The sequence below is a fragment of the Galleria mellonella genome, unplaced genomic scaffold, assembly GCF_026898425.1.
Source record: "Galleria mellonella isolate WM207_F2 unplaced genomic scaffold, CSIRO_AGI_GalMel_v1 utg223, whole genome shotgun sequence".
Taxonomy (NCBI): Eukaryota; Metazoa; Arthropoda; class Insecta; order Lepidoptera; family Pyralidae; genus Galleria; species Galleria mellonella.
Window position 1 is genome coordinate 1,890,237 of NW_026442042.1, and position 22,206 is coordinate 1,912,442.

Sequence of the window (22,206 nt, forward strand, 5' to 3'; positions counted from 1 at the left end):
GATTTATTATTTCCTGTTAAAAATAGTGCTTCAGGGAAAATTCCCTCGCCACCTTGTACGGAAGCAATTAAAAATCGTAAAGAGGCTGAAAAAAATTATAATAATTACATGACACCAGAAAATTTTGAAATTTACACCGCAGTTTCACGTTCTACTCGAAAACTACTGAAAAAAAAGAAATTAGAAGGCTGGAGAAGATTTTGTTCTTCTATCTGTCCAGAAGTTAATTCATCAGTCGTTTGGAATAATATTAAAAGATTCAGATCTGCCTTCAGTGATCATACATCACGTTCTGCACTCGATTTAACTTTAGCGAATAAATTTTTAGATCGCCTTGCTCCTAGTTATGTGCCGGAATGCCTTTACAATATTTCTCTATCCGTCTCTGACGAATTATCCGAACTTGAGTCTCCTTTTACTCTTGTAGAACTTAAAGGTGTTCTAGCTTGTATTAAAGACTCTGCACCGGGAGAAGACGGTATACCGTATTCCTTTTTTAAAAATGCTAGCGATGCGACATTAATTTACTTTTTAAATATAATTAATTCCATAATTATTTCGGGAAATATACCTACTTCATGGAAGTCTCAGATTATTATACCATTTCTAAAGCCTCATAAACCACCTTCTGAACCATCTTCATACCGTCCTGTTGCATTTTCCTCTGTCTTACTAAAGCTGGCTGAACATTTAGTGAAGAACCGTCTAGAATGGTTTTTAGAAAGTAATAACTTACTATCCCCGAACCAGTTTGGTTTTAGGAAAGGTAAGAGCACCTTAGATAATGTGAGCGTTCTTATTTCAGATATTCATATAGCTTTCTCACAAAATTTGTCAATCCTCTCAGCCTTTTTAGATATAAATTCTGCCTATGATAATGTAATAATTTCTATTTTAAAAACTAAATTACAAGCTTTAAATGTACCGGTAATGCTTTCTAATTTCATTATTAATATTTTATCAGAAAGAACAATACATATGGATCTAGATGAAGATACCAAATTATCTAGAACAGTATGGAAAGGCCTTCCACAAGGATCTGTTCTCAGTCCAATCTTATTTAACATATACACATACGATCTAGAATTATTCCTTGATAAATCCGTCAAAATTTTACAATATGCTGATGATCTTTTATTATATTTTATTGCGAAGTCCATAGAATCTGCTTCTGCCAAATTATCTGATTCATTAGATTTGTTAAAAACGTGGTTAGATGCAAATGGTCTTAATCTTTCTGTAACCAAGAGTAGTGTAGTTTTGTTTTCAAGAATGAGATCACCGCAACAAATTAAGGTGCTTTATGATAACTCATACATTCCTATAAAGACTGAAATTAAATTTTTAGGTATCGTGCTAGATAATAAATTAACAGGTCTGTCCCACTGTAATTATATTTCTACGAAATGTGAGCGTAACCTCAACATTCTTAGGTGCCTTGCTGGAGTTTGGTGGGGAGCACATCCCGTTTCACTAAAACTTGCTTATAATGGTCTTATAAGGAGTGTCATTGATTATGGAACTTTTTTGTTAGCTCCAGGAAGTTCATTTGCTTTTAAGAAATTGGATTTAATTCAATCAAAGGCCTTGAGGATTATCTCTGGAGCAATGAAATCAAGTCCAATCAATGCTTTACAGCTCGAAGTCGGTGATCCACCTTTGGTTTTAAGAAGACAATATCTATCTGATCGCTTCTTTTTTCGTTGTTTACAATTATCTGATCATCCGCTTATTCAAAAGTTATCTCAACTACATATCTTTATTTCGTCTTCATCTTATTGGAAACATAAAAAACCTCCATGTTTAATACAAAGTTATGAAAAATATAAATCCATAGAATCTCCCACTTTTACATCGTCCTGTTTTCCCATTTATAAATGCTCATATCAATCTTTAGTTTTATCTCCTAATATTAAATATGATTTTGGGTTATTAAAAAATGATTCAGAATTGAATGCCAAATTTATGTTTATAACTGACATTGAATGGAATGAATGGCACTACATCTTTACTGATGCATCAAAACCAGACAATAGCGGTTGTGTAGGTGTGGGTGTGTTTCATTCACAATTTAATATCGTTCAAAAAATTAAACTTCCACCGGAGTCTTCAGTTTTTACCGGGGAATGTTATGGTATTTTAAAAGCTGTAGAATATATACTTTTGTTATGATTATTATTGTTATTACACGTCAAATAAATATGTTATTACAAGTCAACTAAATGGATTATTAACGATGGAGAAGAGAAATAAAAAAACAACCTTTTTCAGTTCTGTCATTGACACACAAGAAGTTTTTTTTTTTTATTTTATAATACCATAAACAAAGTTAGGGTTGCTATATAAAGTTCACAATAAACTATACTTCAACACTACCCCTCAAACCAAACTTTGTTTCAAACATAAAAAAAAATACCATAAGCACAAACAGCACAATACAAAAAATAAACTTATAATTTCTGATACAGTGAAATATCTTTCATAAAATTACTTATTTTTACAGAACTCAGAGGCTTGGTGAACATATCAGCCACCATACACTGAGTAGACAAATACTTAATCTCTATTTTGTTACTCTCAACTGCTTCTCTAATAAAATGAAATTTAATGTCTATGTGCTTAGTCCTATTACTATTTACCTTGTTAGCAGCTATCTTATGACATGACTGGTTGTCATTATACAAAATAATAGGTTTATCTATCATCTCTACATATAGTTCTTTAATAATATTCTTTAAGAAAATAGCCTCCTTGGCACCCTGAGCCAGGGCAACATATTCCGCTTCAGTTGATGATAATGAAACACAAGTTTGCTTTTTACTTTCAAAGGCAATAAGATTATCACCAAGTTTAAACACTAATCCGGAATATGATCTCCTGTCTTCTGAATTTGCCCAATCGGCATCAACATATCCATATAAACTGAAGTTCTTTGACTTCTTATATACTAAACAATAATTAATTGTACCTTTCAGATACCTTACAATCCTTTTTACCTGTACAAAATGTTCTTTTGTATAACAATTATTATATTGAGATAATACACAAACTGCATGTAATATGTCTGGTCTGGTATTTAGAGCAATATACATCAAGCTTCCAATTAAATTTTGATATGGAATTTTTGGATCAACGGTGTCACTTTTACTCATCCTCAAACCTGGTAGAATTGGTGAATTTACAGGTTTGCAATCTTGCATTCCATACACACTTAATATATTTTCTATATACCTTTTCTGATCAACAATTAATTCTGAACCTACTCTTCTTATTCTCAAACTTAGGGCATGTTCTATGGGACCTAAATTCTTTAATTTAAATTTACTATCTAGTAGAGAAAATATATCATGCTTTTTCTTTTGATTATTACCAAATGCAAAAATGTCATCCACATAAATTGCTAAAATTAAATAAAGGTTATCTTGTTTGAGAATATAAATACATGGTTCATGAACAGACTGCTTAAAACCAATATTAATCAAAGCATTATGCAACTCTTTATTCCAACTTGAGGCTGCCTGCTTCAGTCCATACATAGCTTTGTTTAGTTTGCATACCTTAGGCACATTATCATTTTTACCTTTATCAATTAACAAGCCCTTTGGCATATACATAAAAACATCTTCATTTAATGTTCCATGAAGAAAAGCAGTAACAACATCCCAATGGTCTATAAACCAATCAAACTGAATTGCCAAAGAAAAAAGAATTCTAAGTGCACTAGAACGAACAACTGGTGAATATGTATCATGATAATCAATACCAAATCTTTGATTATACCCACGTGCAACTAACCTAGCCTTATATTTGACAATATTGTTGTCACTGTCTTTCTTTATTTTAAATACCCATTTGCTATCTATAGGGGTTACACCCTTTGGTAAATCTACAATAGACCAAGTATTATTAATATCCAATGATGAAAGTTCAGCATTAATAGCATCTTTCCAACAAGCTGGTAAATTATCAAAATCATCAAAATGTAAACATTCATCATCAGATTCCATGCACATATACACATGATAGTCTGGAAACTCCTTTATCTTTCTATTACGCAATGGATATCGTTGAGAATTTTCACTTTCGACATTTCCATTACTGTTACCACTACACAATGGATCCACATTTATCACTGACTCACTTTCACTTTCTGATAAATTATCACAGTCTAAGAACACAGGATCACTATCACATGAATTATGTATAAAATCTTTACCTGAACTTGGAACCTGGTCACATGCTTGAGCTGGATCAGCGGTGACAGCCCTTGGGGCCATAGACGATGATGCATGTCCTCTTGTCACTTTCTGAACTTTGCTGCTGTTGACTTCATCAGCATCAGGAATTAAGGATATCACAAAATCATGATTTTTCGAAGATTCCTTCTGATGTTTAGACTGCTGCTCTGTTAAATCCTGTTTAAAAATATCAACACATACTTGTTCTGGTAGGAATTTAACATCTCTAGATAAAACTATCTTTCTGTCCTCTGTCCATATTCTATACCCATCTTTGTCTCCACAATATCCAACTAAGTTTCCCTTTATTGCCTTTTTATCTAGCTTTCTGCGCTTTTGGTCAGGTACATGAATAAAACATTTTGTGCCAAATATCTTCAGATGACTTATATCAGCTTTTTTGCCAAACCATAAACTGTATGGTGTAGATGAGTCATCAACACCTGTTGGACCAGTCCTATTCAGAACATATGCAGCAGTGTTAACAGCTTCTGCCCATAGCTGCTTATCAAAATTATTTGCATGTAGCATACTCCGAGCTGCTTCCATTAATATTCTGTTTTCACGCTCCGCAGCTCCATTCTGCTGTGGGCTATATGGAATGGTCATGCGATGATTAATTCCAAATGATGACAATATGGCTTGCATTTCCTTGTTTATAAATTCTTTACCTCCATCAGTTATTAATTCTTTTATTGTATGACCTATTGTCTTAGCTTCCAAAATAAAGTTCTTTGTTGCTTCTGAAACTGCTGTCTTTTCTTTTATAAAATATACTTTTCTGTATTTGGAGTAATCGTCTTTGAATGCAATACAATATCTACTACCTCCAACAGATACTTCAGCAATGGGGCCACAGACATCAGCATGAATAATTTGTCCTGGTACCTGTGCTCTGATATTTCTTGTATGAAAAGGCAAGCGAGACATTTTACCAAACATGCACCCATCGCAAACAATTTTTTCTGCTGGCTGGAATGGAATATTATTCAGTTTTAAGAATTTTTCAACATGTCTAATATTCTGGTGACATAGGCGTTCATGCCAGATATTTAAGTCTGCCGTATGACTACTAAGCATACAATAATTTTCAGGTAATATCACCCTCATCTCCAATCTGTACATATTTCCCTTATTTCTTATTGCAACTGCTTTTATGTTATTGCCATTTTTAAATATTCTTTTATTTTTATCACCTATTTCAATTAAATTATTTTTTAAAGCTGACCCTGAAGAGAATAAATTCTGTTTACAGGTAGGAACAAACCAAGCATCTTTTAAATGACCTTTATTATATATACGCTTTTCAGTCTTTGCAACTAGAGCGACTTCACTTTCAGGTTTGCTTTCATTCAATCTTTGCTCATGTAAGCGAAGACGTTCCATTAATGTGGTTACATTTCTATCCGATGCAGGGACAGATTCCCATGCATTTTTGAACTCAAGATAGTTAACAGGCAATGTATTCAGTATTCTGTTTAAAAGTAAGGACTGAGGCAAAGTACTGCCTTCATTTTTCAATTCTAAGTTTAATTGAGTATACAGTCTTTGTAACTTAGAGACATGCGTAGCTATACTGTCCTCTGGTAACTTTTTATACGTAAATAGCTCGCAGTACAAAAGATCCAGTCTTCTTTCATTTTTCTGTTCATACACAGCATGAAGAGTATCCCACATTTCTTTCGCACTTTTGCAGGTTAAAATGTGCTGTTTCGGCTCTCTGCCTACTGTTGAACCTATTAAATACCTTGCAATTGATTCCTTTTCATGGTATAATTTGAAAGACTTTGGTTCTTCTCCATCTTTTGGTTGTTGCGCTACACCGGTCACATGGTCCTCAACTCCATGTAGGGTTATTTGTAAGTTGATATCGAATTTCCATGAAATCCAATTACCTTCACCCTCCAACTTGTCCACTGTGATTTTATCTAATCGCACAGACATTATTGACAAGTACCTCAAGAAGTTCTGAACAAAAAACTTTCAACCGGAAAAAAAAAAAAATGGCGGCTGTGACTTGTGGAAATTGTTCTAGTTTTGTACGAATAATTACAATACCATATAAATGGAAAATCAGGCTGGGCCATAACCTGTTATGATTATTATTGTTATTACACGTCAAATAAATATGTTATTACAAGTCAACTAAATGGATTATTAACGATGGAGAAGAGAAATAAAAAAACAACCTTTTTCAGTTCTGTCATTGACACACAAGAAGTTTTTTTTTTTTTTATTTTATAATACCATAAACAAAGTTAGGGTTGCTATATAAAGTTCACAATAAACTATACTTCAACAACTTTTAATGAAATTACATAAGGCAATAGTTTTCACTGACTCTATGAGCTCTTTGCAAGCTCTAGCCAAATATCCGTTTAAATCAAAACCAGTTTATCCCATTATTTGTGACATAAGACAAAGTCTTTATCTTTGCATGTTGAGAGGTTATTCCGTTTCTTTTGCCTGGTTACCAGGACACAGTGGTATTAGCGGCAATGACAAAGCTGACCTTATTGCAAGAGAGGCTGTAACTTGTGGTGATATGTATCCGTATCATAATTACTGTAGTGACCTAGCTTGTCTCCCAAAAATATATTTAAGGTATGCCTGGAAGGAATATTGGGAAAAAACAAGTACAATAAAAGGAAGATTTTATCGCCTTATACAACCCGATATTCCTTTCAAACCATGGTTTTGTAAATTAAAGCTTGGAAAGACCGCAACAACTATTATAACTCGTATGCGTCTAGGTCACGTATGCACACCTTCTCATTTATACAAGCTTGGTATTGTACAAAGTTCGTCGTGTAATTGCGGTGCTGAAGTGGCGGACTTGAATCATATATTCTTCTCATGTTCTAAATTTGACCACACCTCCCTTTTTAATCATCTCCGATCCATCCGTGTTCCATTCCCAACTTCTATTCTTACTCTACTTTCTTCCAATGATCCTATTATCTATAAAATACTATCTTCATATATATATGATAACAATATTAAGATTTAGTTATATTACATGAATACATTTATAGTTGCATCAATTGCTTTTCCTATATATTTATAAGTATATTCTCATATGTACAAGTATATGTTTCATATCCTATAAATATCCTAGACCTAATCCTTATCCTTTCTAAATTCGTTTGTGTTAGGTATTTTTATTACTATTATCGTTTCCCCGTTTTGTTCTTGGCAAAATACCCTAATATCGGGGTGAACGCCAAAAAAAAAAAAAAAAAAAAAAAAAAAAAAAAACAGCTATAATGGATTTTTTTTCTAAAAGTTGCAAAGTTTTTTTTTTTTCTTTTGTGGCGTTCACCCCGATATTAGGGCATTTTGTCAAGAACAAAACGGGGAAACGATAGTAGTAATAAAAATACCTAACACAAACGAATTTAGAAAGGATAAGGATTAGGTCTAGGATACTTATAGGATATGAAGGATGTACTTGTACATATGAAAATATACTTATAAATATATAGGAAATGCAATTATAATTAATGCAACTATAAATGTATTCATATAATATAACTAAATCTTAATATTGTTATCATATATATATGATGATAATATTTTATGTTGCAAAGTTTTCTATTTTTTTCTTTCATACACATATAGTACCTAAGAACAAGGAATAACAAAAAAATATTCTATGTTTTTTGACTCATTAATGTAAAAGAAAGTGTGAATAGAAAAAAAAAATTCTATATTGATAGTTATACCACAGACATATAATAATGAATTCTTCATTATTATGTCGTTTTAGTCGTATGGCAACACTAGAATTTAGCTAAAAAAAAAAAAAAGCAAATTGTGTCCGCCAACCGCAATTTGACAAGTGACAATTATTAAGATTTGTTGTGTGTGTGTGTGCTGTCATCGGCTTTGCCAGCAGTAGCACCTTTTTCTTCTTTCAAGATTAATAAAAACTGATGAGTATAATCATGAATTGGAACAATTCATTTAGTTTATTTAATTACAAATTACTGGCATGTGCATTTGTGTTGGTATGTAAAATTATATTTTAATTTATATAGCCATCGTTTTCCAAAGAAAACGATTGTTTGACTTTATGCTTTATTAAGTGTGTATACGAATTTAATAGGCCTATTAATTATTTTACAATTGTTATGTTTCAGCTGTGCCATAGTTTTTACAATCCAACCGATAGCGGTGCAGTATCAATTACACAAAATAATTTAGATATGGTCTTAGGTGAGTGCTATGGGCTTTGTATGAACCCGGTTATTTAAGTTAGTCTAGATTATTACTTTTTCTCATATGAATCAATATACAAATTTATTTATATGAAGAAGATATTAATAATTACACTTTAACACTATAATACTATATTATTATTACTGGCTGTATACCAAAATCCAAATTGTCCAAGGAAATATTTTTACTGACTTCTACCTGTGACTTTGTCCGCGTGACCACCTTATGTTCACGCATCATATCCTCCATCCCATATAGTATTGGTATATCAAATTTCATATTATTTGGATAAGCTGCTAAGATTTTACCAACAAACTCACTATCACATTTATAATTACTAAATATTTATATAAGGTACTTTTTAATTTCCAATCATATGAACGCTTATATTTAAATATATTTAATAAAAATGCAAATAATAGCGTTAATAATTGCTTGCTTGCTTCATTACTAAAATTATACATATAAAAGTGAGTTTGTTCATTTTTACTTATAATAAACCAATTATCATGGCATTTAGCATACACTATAAATAATATTATTTGTGTAGAGACAGATTATTTTTTATTTTTGTCCATATGTGTCAGTCATCAATATGGAATTTGTGGGTAAAAACTAGTATTTTATAAATATTATCCTTTGAATATTATATTTTTTCCAATCAATTATTATAAGGCAATGATATTAATTTTAAACTATTGATTAATTACTGAATGTTCAATTATTGCAATAATGTTAGTATACATATTTTTTTTTCTTGTTTCAGCATCCAATGAGATTGTATTCATCAACTTCTATGCAGAGTGGTGTAGGTTCAGTAATATGCTGATGCCAATATTTGATGATGCAGCTGATGAAGTCACAAAAGCCGGATATGATAGTGGCAAAGTAGTTATGGGTAAAGTTGATTGTGACAAAGAAGGTGCTATAGCTACAAGATTTCATATAACTAAATATCCTACATTGAAACTCTTTCGCAATGGCATACCTGCTAAAAAAGAATATAGAGGTGAGTGAAACATAAAATTCATGAATCTTACAAAAAATAGTATGCAGCATACTATTTTTTGGTACTGGCGACATGTACTGGCATGATTTGTGCTAGTTCTGGGCAGAAGTTAAGATTTTATAACTGTGTGTACTATGTAGGGTGGCAAATTGTATCCCAAGTAAGATAATTTAATTCCTTTACAAAGAATACAAAATAAAAATGATTAAAGTTTTATATAACATTATTTTCTTCTTAAGTTAAATTTCTACATTTTACAGGCCAACGATCTGTTGAAGCCTTTTCTGAATTCATCAAAAAACAACTAACAGATCCTATCAAGAACTTTGGATCACTTAAAGAATTGCATGACTTGAGTGAGGATAAGAGGCATATTATTGGCTATATGGACAGAAGAGATCAGCCAGAGTATGAGGTGTTACGAAAAGTAGCAGCCAGTTTGAAAGATGAGTGTCAATTTCATGCAGGCTTTGGAGATGCCTCACAACAAATGCATCCTCCAGGTAATTACATATAGTATTGTAATTGCGAACTTGTTAATTTTTTACAGTTTACCTATATAGTAAAAAATAATTACCAAATATGTCTGACTATCAACAATAAGTAATTTCATTTAATGTTATCTACAATCAACTCAGCCTGAATTGATATTGATATACAGAGTATAAATATCTATCAATGGTATCAAATGTAGATGTAACATGAATATTTAATTAGTCCTTATAAAAAAAATATATTATTAATTTGAGAAGTGGAATCTTTGTTACATATTAATACATATATTTTTTTATGCAACTAAGTTGTATATTTATACATAACCTGAATAGTTGATATATCTGTGCAATTTTTATACTTATAAGCTTTATAAATACAGAGGTCATTAGCTTAATTAATTTATTGTTTATAATTATTAACATGATTAAAAATGATTTATATTTTATGTAATCTAAATATTAATCATACGCTTATTTTGTGGAAGAAATGTTTGATAATAACAGTGCTTAATAAATTAATGTGTTACCTAAAAATGGTTTCAGGTCAGCCAATAGTAGTATTTAGGGCAGATAGAAAAACATCTACCGAACCTGATGAAACTTTCAAAGGCTCATTGACCAACTTTGATGAGTTATATGCCTGGGTCCAAGAGAAATGTATTCCTTTAGTTCGTGAAATAACATTTGAGAATGCTGAAGAACTGACAGAAGAAGGGCTACCATTCCTTATCTTATTCCACCACCCATCAGATACAGAAAGTGTGAAGAAATATAAAGAAATCATTACTCGCGATTTAGTTGGTGAAAAACGTATGTATTATTTCTAATTAATAATTAAAAAGTATTGAATGTTGTATTAGTATTTTAGTAAATATATTTTTTTTGTAATTTGTTACTTCAAAGCCATTATATTATTATACTATATAATTTAGTTTTGTAGTGGAAGATAGTGATAATAACACTTGCACAACTAATATTTATTATTAATGTAAATTGAACAAGTAAACTGTAATGTTGCATGCAGCGTTGCTTTATTTACAATTGATAAGTATCTAACACATTTGATAACTGTATGTACATACAGTACAGAATACATAATAATTGCCTATTCTTTCTTTTCCCTGTAATGTAAGATAAAACTAAAGTAATACAGTACAGTACAACTTTGCAAGACAAATAAATAAAACCCTATATCAAATAACAAGGTAGGCTAAAATCTTTATGGAAAGAAACCTATGCACTAGGATAACGGTTTCAATTACTCGTTACAATATAATAACTGTTTACTATTTCAGAGAATGTAAATTTCTTGACTGCTGATGGGGTTAGGTTTGAACATCCACTTCACCATCTTGGCAAGTCTATATCGGATTTGCCACTTATTGCTATTGACTCATTCCGTCATATGTACCTCTTCCCAAGCTATAAAGATATGGAAAAGCCTGGAAGATTGTATCAGTTCCTTCAGGATTTATATTCAGGAAAACTACATAGGTCAGTATATAATTTATGTTTTTCTTAAACATTTATTTATTTATTTTACACTTTATGGCACCAAGTAAATGATATACTGAAATCAATGATATAGTACATGGTAATTCTATATCGTCCAAGGTGGCGCTTAATACATTTTATCTTGCCAGTGTCTATAGTCATAGACAAAATTCAGAATGAAAAAAATATAATATTGATATGGATAATACAATTTATATAGTTGTCTTTTTTTTTGCTGAACCAATGATTTTATAGTTCGTAGTGTCTTCCAATAAATTTTTTAGCAAATAGCTGTCACAAAATATTAAAACAACAGCTGTATATATAAAGAGCAAAATATTAAGTATTTAACAATACGTGTTTGTTTCCTTTATTGCAGCATTGTATAATTGATAAGTTTATCACAAAGGTGTGTTCTTTTAATTATATACTGCTTACTAATTCTTTTGTGAGTAAAATTTTTATGTTATCAGTGGCAGCACTAAGCTATGCTGACATTCAAGTAATCTATTTAAAAATGAAGGTCTCTATAATACTAGTAGTCCCATTCCATAAATTATAAATAAGTTGATATTTTTTCTTGTAGGTAGAATTAAAAATGTGTAGAAGATGTTAGCAAAGAAATTCTAAACGAAGTTAGTGTTTAGGGAAGTTACCATATTATAATGTTTAAAAGTTATTTTTTATATATTTTCTTACTATAAAACTAAGACTTTTCCCCTTTAGAGTAGGTAAAGACATCATCATCATTGTATCCGTTTCTAGTTTTTCCACATTAAATTAACGCATTTGATTTCTTTGATTTCAAATATAGAATTATTTCGCATGTATCATTATTTGGTGGTTTGTTTATAGCTTATCTCACATATTACTACGTAAAATTTCCAAAGAGTGTTGATGTCAAGCAGGTCGTAAAACTATAAGCCAAATCTTTTTGTAATGTGAATAAAAAAACATTACGCCGACCCCAAATAAAAATTGGAATAAGGGTAGGCAGGTGATAATGATGATGATTACTAGGCAAAATTCTTCCATGTTATCATAGATGTATCCAGGATAAGTTTATTTATTGTTCAGCCATATATATGATTGAACAAACGTTCAACCATCTTCATAAACTGACTCGAATATTAGTGGATTGATTTATCATATGTTAATCCTCTAATATTTAATCAATTTCTTGGAAATAATAACCGTTCTACAATCGTGATTATGAATAAGTGGTTATTTCACGCCTTCCATAAACAATTTTATCAGAGCGTAATGTGAATTTTCTTGATGATGTAATTACATTATTTATCTTCACGGGTTATTAGTAGATGTATGTGTTATAATAAACTGCGTTTGTATGCGTGTTTCTTAACTTATTCAAAACTGTAGAAACTATTATTATAATTATATATAAGTAAATATCTATATATAAAAGTAAATATCTATATATAAAAGTAAGTTTATTTTCCGGGATATTAGTTTTTAGCATAGTAGTAATTCTTTATTCTTGAGGCAATACCGAATCATTTGGTTAGTTCAGTTACTTTATTTTTACAGAATTTGTCGTTATTATATTAGACAATTTGCTGCCCAGATACGGATTTAATAACTATCAAGATACGTGGCTCTTTCTTTAGCGTCCTTACGAACATTATACATGTGAAAGAAAGTTTCTATCATTGTTGCCACTTGGTTTCGCTTCTTACGCTTAAAAATTTTTCTAATGGTCACGTAATTTACTACTTAAGTGGAGAAGAAAATGGGCTACTTTTTAGCTCAGTTAATAAACATATCCAGGTCATGCAAACGAAGTCATTGGAGACTAGTTGTGAATCCTTTATGATACATAACAATACTAACACGATAGAAGTTTATTGGTCGCGTACAATGCGGCTTTAGAGGAATTTCCTCCGCGAACGCTCAGGCTGTGGAATGAGTTTCCTACTGAGACTACAGTATGAGATCCTTCAAAATTAAGTATTAAAGTTTTTTCAGGGTCGGCAACGCACATGTGACACCCCTAGTGTTGCAGGCGTCCATAGGCTACAGTTATCGTTTACCATTAGACGGGCTATGTGCTTTGCCACCTTCGTAGTATAAAATAACTTAATATAGAAAAAGTTTTTCCAAGTGTGATATTAATCTTTTTTCCCCAATACACTTTCTGACATTTTTCCCTATTTAAATAAACTATTAAAAGAATGTATTTCTGTGTTCGGTGGTTTAGTAAATTATTTTGTTATTACAGGGAATTCCATTATGGGCCGGACCCGGGGCAGCCGCAGTTGGATACAGATGTGAAAGTGACTACACCGCCAGAGTCTACATTCAAGAAACTAGCGCCATCCAAGAATCGTTACACTCTTCTCCGCGATGAGTTATAAGGTTACTGCGTCTAGGTCATGTAATTTAGCTTAAGTAAGCAAGCCACTAAAGATATAATTGTATAAATTGTTTTTATCTCGTTTTTTGAAAATTACTGAATCGAAATTTATTTATCTGTTCTATTCGATAATTTATTATTTTTCTATTGAAAACTTAAAATGTAGTTTTTTTTTATTGTTCTAATAAAGTTACTTCTTGTGGATGAATTTTATGTTTATATAAAAATTAATTTTTATTAGAAGTCTGAATATATGTAAATTTCGGATATCGTCCGAACTATTTTATTTAGATATTAAAATAAGGTTGATTATATATTTATAATATATATTATAAATCTTCATCTATTCTTGTCATAATTTTTCTCCACTTTTTACTTCATTTAATATTTTAATTAATTCTAATATTCATAAATGATATATATTCGCTGTCAAGCTTTCTTTATCCACTTGACACATTAAAATACTACAGTATTCTGTAGTTAAGATTAAACTTATCGAAAACAATTTGTAGTAACATTAAGGTATTCATAAATGTTATTATTTATACAGGTTGTCAATAAGTTGTATCATTAATATAAAATAAAATGATTGTCGTGGAGATTTTTGAATTGTATAATATGATTAATATTTTTTTTTTATAAATAGGTACTGGAATATTTATGAACATCTATATAATTATAATATTTCTGTAAATTGTGTTTCTTTAAATTTTGTTTCCATTCGAATTTATTTTACGTGTATCATTTTATAATATTCAAATATTCAAGATTGTAATAGATATAGACGTATCGAAAAACGAAAATGTCACGTTTCAACAATACCTTGAGGTATTAATAATTTAATAGATAATGTTTAATAGTTGTATTAGTCACGATTAATGTTTTTTTTTCAATTTATCGTTTTTTTTTTTTACTATTTTTAAAGGGTCCTAACATATTCCAGTTTCACCAATATTGAGTGTGACGCGCAATATTGAGTGGTACGATGCACGTTTACTGACGTCATATTTGGTAAATTATAGTGTTTATAGGGATTATATATTCTGTATCATATGTCGATGTTCATTATGATGACATTCGTAGGGGCTCCGCGTGACGTCATCATCATCGTCATATCAGCCATTAAATGTCCACTGCTGAACATTGGCCTTCCCCATAGGAGTTTTGCTAGTGGATGCCACGCTTAGCAGGCGGGTTGGCAACCGCAGTTAGTCATTGGTGATGTTTTATGAGGGACTTTGCTGTCCATCCTTCGACTATTAAGTTCACTTAGTCGTCCCATACGACATCCACAGAAAAGGAAGGAGTGGCCTTTTCTATGTCTGGATCACACAGTAATTTGCATGATATTAAATGTTAATAACACTAATAGATGCTTTTATATTTTATTATAGCGTGTTACGATATCAAAGTATTTGTACACGAGTGCCCAAAAAAAGGAATGTAAAATTGTATTTTCAGAGTTTATTTCTGAGTTTCTTTATTTCTCGAAAACTTGTAAATGGCTGAACAGACTTGAATGTTGGGGTATTGTTAGAATTCATATATCATGCTGACTGGCACTGGCTATAATTTTTAAATAGTTATTTTTTGTCAGGGCAATCCAGTCATTTTTTATTTGTGGAGCAAATACTACTTGTTGTGTCATGAAGGAAAGCACAAAATTATATGAATATGATTAAGGAAACGTTTTTAATTTTCTGCGTCTACATTGTTACATATAATGACTTTAAAAGTACCTCCATACAATCGAACATTTTGCTCTCCAATATTATCGTGACAGTAAAAAGATCTCTATCAGAGATGAGCTTAACCTTGCAAACAAGTTGTTAAACTAATCGCTGTATTTTTTTACAAGTACAATAAAGAATATAATAAAATAATTTGAATTTCATAGCAAATTACGATGTATATACAGCAAAGCAATCTTACATATGCGTAGAAGTACCAAATAAGCATGATATTAAAATCGGTTTTAGCTAAAAACAGAAATAATCTACAAGAATGTAATTAAAATTGAAATTAAACCTTTTATAAGGTCTGTGTCCATTAAAAAATAGTCATTGGTGGTGATGCTGTTCGTATTGTCTTGAGAAAGGTCTTGATACAATATAAAAATATGTTTAATAAATTTTATTTCATCTGTAAGCCGGAACATTCCTTGCTTGTCAGGCATTCAGGAAAACCTATGCGAATTAATGGTTTCGATTAAAAACTTGCTCTAGTTTTCAATTTTAATAAAATTTTAAAATCTTTTTCCAGTTCTTCTGTTGCGTATACTGATATACGTTATCTTTTCTTTTTTTACAACCGCCTTTAAAAAGAAGGAGGTTTTTAAGTCGATTAAATTGTTTTTATCTTCGTGATACCGTCATTAGTAAATAGATTTGGAAAAATATTTATTTTATCTAAAGGGATATAGGTACTTAGAGATTGGGTTCGTGGAAATTTTATCAAAATCAGTTTGGCATTTTTTAAATCAAAATAATTGGTTTTGTCACAAAAGAAATCGGTTTTTTTGTGGCGCACAATCTTAGTTATATTATTTTCAAGAATGTGTGATATTCTTGTCTCTATTTCAGTATCGCATTGTATTAAATTATAATTATTATTTTGCTACTATACAGCCTTGTCGTTAATTCCTTCTTTATTCTTGGTCCTTTTTTTATTACTAAGACATTTTTTATTCTTATAATGATTAGTTTAATAACAGGTGCGCATAACGTACCTTAATAGCTGTTATTGCATTTAAAATGTTTTGTAGACTTAATTACCGATTTTTTTTTCACAATCTATAAATAATGTATTATAAAAACGAATAGCCTGCAACATATGAGTGTTTGCCATAATATATTTCTAATTATCCACTAATTAATTATATTTTAAAACCCCGGGATTGCGTATTAGCTTTACGGAGCCTATGGTCACTACAGTTATTTATGTAATTACTATTTCAGATTATTGTACAGTAGCATTTGTGACACAATTCATGAGCGATGATTATAAATAATATAAAATACGCACACAAATGATAACCAATATATAATGATACATATATATTTACCATTGTATAAGTATTTTTAATGATAGAGGCCTTTGTCCAAAGGGGGGTAAATGCGGTAATTACAAATAAACACACGGCCTGCCTGATGGCAACTTCTAATCATTGCTAGTAGACACTAACAGTATCTCGGTCCATAAATTTATGTGAATGGTAAATCTTTTTACTTACTTTTTATTTATATACACCAAGTATATAAATAAAAAGTGAGTAAAATGATTTGTATTTATTATTTTTTATTGTCTAATAGCGTCTAATATGATTTATTGTCTTCTATTTATAAAAGATTTTTCATGAATATGCCAAGTATAAAAGTAGATTATAGGTAAGACTGTCGACGTAACCAGGCGAGATACACAAAATTAAAAAAAGAAATCTAGTTTTTCTAAGAAGTTTATAACAAATGGAATACCTTTTTCGTCGTACACGTATTAGACTACGAGATAAAACATTCCTTAAAACGTAGTCATTACCTATTATTGTTTGTTCGTATACCTATTATACTTATTATAATACTTATTATGATATGAAATGGTTGTACAAAGTGTATGTAACGTGACGTGTGTTGTAATAAATTTTTCAATCCATAACATTGTTGCTGTATTTAAATCTATGTACATCTAGATCATTTGCTGTATTGAATAATTTTGAAATGATTATGTGAGGTGATTTTTTATTTTTACCCAAGATAGCATTTTAAATCCTTACTAATATTTTAAATGTGAAATTGAGTTTGTTTGTTACCTTTTACCGTCTTAACGGCTGAATCAATTACTGTGAAATTTATTATGTATATACTATATGAGATGGAAAATGATATAAGCTACTTTTTAAACCGGTCAGTAAATGTATCCCTGTCACGCAGATGAAATCGCGATTGAAAGCTAGTTATTATACATATTATCAGGTCGCACTCTATCTGGTCTTTCCTGAAAATCTTCGTAGTTAATTGCTAATTAGTTGAATTGGGCCTACTGTTTTCTTTTTTTTATACTGCGAAGGTGGCAAACAAGCATACAGCTCTTCTGAAGGTAAAACGGTCAATTTCATTTCTCTATCAATAAAATTTATATGTACTTATATTGTCTCTAGTTGTATTTTTTTATAACGATAAACAACGTGTAGGTATTAATAAATTTAAAAGCACATACGTTTACTATGTCTGAAATGTTAAAGGAAAATTAGATTAGTTGATACATACTTAAAAATAACGTAGATTCATTTTTAGGGACCGGAAGAATACATAGTTTATCAACAGCCGGACGTGGTCATTAGTAGATGAAATTAAAAAAAAAGCTCTAATTTTGGCAATCGGTATTCATTTAGTAACCATTCATCAAAAGAAAAAGTTGACCGCGATGAAAAAAAAAATTGCAAGGTCCAATTTCAGCACGATGCACCGGCGTCAAATGTGTCATTAACAGTCTCCATATCTGTTCGGAACAGTTTGTTGTGTAAAACAAACTACGACCGAGAGGTAGTTTTTACTGATGTGGAGCAATTTCGGCTGTCATTTGGTAGAGGGAGAAGCTTTTGAAGACCGCCGCGCCGCCGCAGGGAGTCTGTGCTACGCAGAATTCCTTTACCTACTTTACTTTTTTTATGATAGACCAGAGGGTGACGAGCTATTTCTTAAATATAATCTTATAAATGTGATTTCTTGCCAAAATTATTGTTGCACCGCTAGAGTAATATTTCAACGGTGCTTAGATTCGCAATGCGAAAGTAATTTTTTACTTAAGTGTGTAAGTGCTCTTCATTGTAGATATATACGTACACATATTACATATCTTATGTTTTGTTCATTCTATTATTCTATTTAGAAATTATTAGTTTATTCATATGTAGATATTGAATTTGGTACCACCTATTCTTTTATAGCTGATTTGCTTAACTAGAATAAATAGGTAGGTAGGTATATATTTACAAACTTTACAAACACACACACACACACACACACGCACACGCACACGCACACGCGCACACACACACACACACACTGCTTGAGTACCTTACCCGTGTGAATTAGTATATAAATTAATACAGTTCTTAAATAATGAACGGATAACAATAACAAACATCTAAACATTCAAGTAGGACTAGAATATTTCTATTAAAATGTAAAATCTACTTAGTAAAAATGATCACGTTGATTTGAGCGACGATATTTTTTTATCGAAAAAAAAAAGACGGTTTGGTGCGAACCTGTGCATTCATTGTGCGAAACAGGTACATTGGTGATCTTATTACAAGATGTAGCCGTGACAATAGCTACATCCCGATATTCACTCCTTTACAGCATCAGTTCCGATCAGATAACACTAATCGCTCGCGTTATACGATACCAATTCGAAGTTTGTTCATGTTGCATTAAAACTTTTTACCTCTTTTGTAAAAGCGAAATATCTTGTTACTTAACTATGCGATACAATATGGGATTGTCACAAATGTAACTTTTTAGAGATTTTTATAGTTATGAAAAAGTATGATGATCTAATAAAATTATGCTCAATATTAATTTTATATATATGACGTAGGTATAATATTTTTTTTTATGTAACTTAAAATGGCTGATAAAATAGACTAGCTGACGGCCCCCTTGATGGAAAGTGGTAACCGTCGCCTACAGACATGAGCAGTACCATGGACAAAACAGAGTATACTGTAGAGTAATAGTTCAGTATAGATAGTGAGTGTAACTTTATTTTACCTAACAAATTGTTTTGGGTAGAATGAAACGAAATAAATAGTTAAGACATGAATATGCTAAAGAATGTAATTTCGTATGAGATAGTCATATGCATAAATGAGTACAATTTTTAGTTTAATAAAATATCTAATACCAGGAGAGATACTACTCAAAATATTTTCAACTAAATATTATGTTAGTAAGTATTATTACAGTGGCAAACAAGCATACGACCCGTCTGATAGAAAATAGGGTAACACCTGGAATGTAGATGTCACACGCGCAATGTGACCCTTAAAAAACTTTATTACGCCCTTTTTGAAGAACCCCATGCTGTAGTCCCAAGGTCAAAATTCTGCAGGAAGATTATTTCACACTGTGAGGGATTGTTTGTAAGAAGATTGCCGGTTCCATTGCTAGTAATATACCTTGTTGAGTCGATTTCCACGTAGTCCTCCTGGAAACTATCATGCTGAATTCCAGGTGTATTCATCACGATGGGCTAAATGACCTGTCTTTTCATTCTTACCTATCATCCCTCACTGCTGCTCTACCAGCATATACCTACCGTTCGCGCAGGCTACGTTACCATTATTGTCCATTAAAAAAAAACCGACAAGTAATTACGATTTTGATATTTATGTGATTATCATCTTCTAGATTTACATCTATTTTATATTCTTATTCACGCAGGCAAATCCACAGGGTAGAGTTAATATTTAATAATTCCTATCAACTCGTCATCAATTCATAGAAAGATTATAATACGCACAATTTACTCACGATAGAATGCGTGGGTGCCACGTTGGCTGCAGTGCTACAATGGGTGCAACCTGACACCATGGCGGTGCCCATAAAGTACTATAACCATTCATGGGCACTGCCAAAAGACAGGAAGTGAAGGACAACGTGCGATAGAGCCCAATTACCCGCCCATGGTATTGGAAACCCATAATTAGTGTAAAATATCCCTGGTACCAAAACGGAAGCTTTTTGATTCAGATATTTTGAAAGTTGACCGATCTAGATAGGTATGTAACTATAGTTTACGGTATCATTCCTTTGTTATTATTTGTTTCTAATATTGTTTTATATTTCCAAATTATATATGTTCATACGACAAATTTAATACTAAGATATAATGATATTTATGTATATTAATTTAATGTAAATCAATAATAACATTTAGGCATTTCTAATAGTGGAATCAAATCTTTCACAAAAAGTAGAATGGATGAACTGTGTTATAGAAACGAAAGTCTCTATTGTTGTGTCTTTCTGTTAAAAAGGGCTAGTAATATATGACTAAATCTATGCAAGCTATCTATAGACCGAAAATAAAGCTATACGGAACCAAATAAACGATGATTTTTATTATTTTTTTTATTAAAGATAATTCATGCTTATGTCATAAAATATGTTATATTTCTGAACTTGCTTCATATATTTTTAAGTATTTATAGGTATCTCATAATATTCTTATAAAAGATTATTAAATACATAAAAACAGGAAAGTATAGGTTGTAATAATAGTATACATTTTAAAAGTTCTTTTTTATATTCCTAAGTTCTCACCCGCATAAAAAAAACAGTAGCCGTCAAGATTTATGGCGTGAGCCGGGCGATCATAGCGCATTAGTAGCAACTATTGTCCACTGCATGTGGCCTTTGTCAACGAGCGGACACCGACCAGGCTACAGTAGCTGCTAAGTCTACGATGTCTCCAGTGACGAACTATTGTTCTATCAAGTCGTAAACATGTCGACAGGTTAGCATTCTCAACTCAATAATGATTCCTACTGTAACAGTAGCAATGCAATTCGAAGAAAGATTTTGTTCCGATGCACAATGAAAAATGTGTTTGAGCAAGTGCTACTACTTCATTCTATTTGAATTTATACATAATTGTACTGTTTCATATTGGTGAGGATTATGTTGACAAGTAACTTAATGCAAATAGTTTATCTATCTATTTATTTAAATATGAAAAATATGTAATCAGATTATATTTAAAGTAGTTATTTAAGATTTAAATTTAAAAAGGTTTAGGTATAACTAAACCAAACCAGGAGGTTCGGAATAGGGTTTTATTTAGATTTTTCATGTTTTGTTATCTTAAGCCGTTCTTAGATGATGATGCAAAGTAGTGTTATTTTACTCTTACCCCGTCAACAGACGTTTGCATAGAAATATAAGTTGTCGTAATTTAGTTAGACTAGCCAAATATTTAGATATAATATTTTTTTTATACAAAAGATATTGCAAGAAATTATATACTAGTGACATCTGAATAGTCTACTAATAATTTTATTACGTCATAATTAATTTCATTCAATATAAACTAAAGTTAAAAGACTTCAACGAATTTTAAATGGACGCATTTATAATTTGTTGTGGTAGGAGACACTACGGTTTCATTGTGATGATATAATTCATATCAACCATTAATTGTTCACAGCTGAACAAAGGTCTCCCCCATAAGGGGGGTTTTCCAGTAGTTGCCATACTTGGCAAGCGGGTTGACAACCGCAGTTAAGCTTTGATGATATTTTAATAGGAACGTTGCTGCCCATACCTCGATCATTAAGTTCCCTATACGACACCCACGGGAAAGAAAAAGATGGCC

At 31.1% G+C, this 22,206-nt stretch overlaps 1 protein-coding gene across 1 annotated transcript; it reads left to right on the top strand.

Annotated features, from left to right (window-relative positions):
- Window positions 1–8,086: 8,086 nt before the first annotated feature.
- LOC113517581 (endoplasmic reticulum resident protein 44) lies at window positions 8,087–17,485 on the top strand. The gene is made up of 7 exons (XM_026902296.3): window positions 8,087–8,248; window positions 8,381–8,456; window positions 9,226–9,468; window positions 9,729–9,971; window positions 10,506–10,772; window positions 11,258–11,456; window positions 13,696–17,485. The coding sequence occupies exons 1-7, from the start codon at window positions 8,174–8,176 to the stop codon at window positions 13,829–13,831; spliced, it is 1,239 nt and encodes a 412-aa protein (XP_026758097.1). The 5' UTR covers window positions 8,087–8,173; the 3' UTR covers window positions 13,832–17,485.
- The last annotated feature ends 4,721 nt before the right edge of the window (window positions 17,486–22,206 follow it).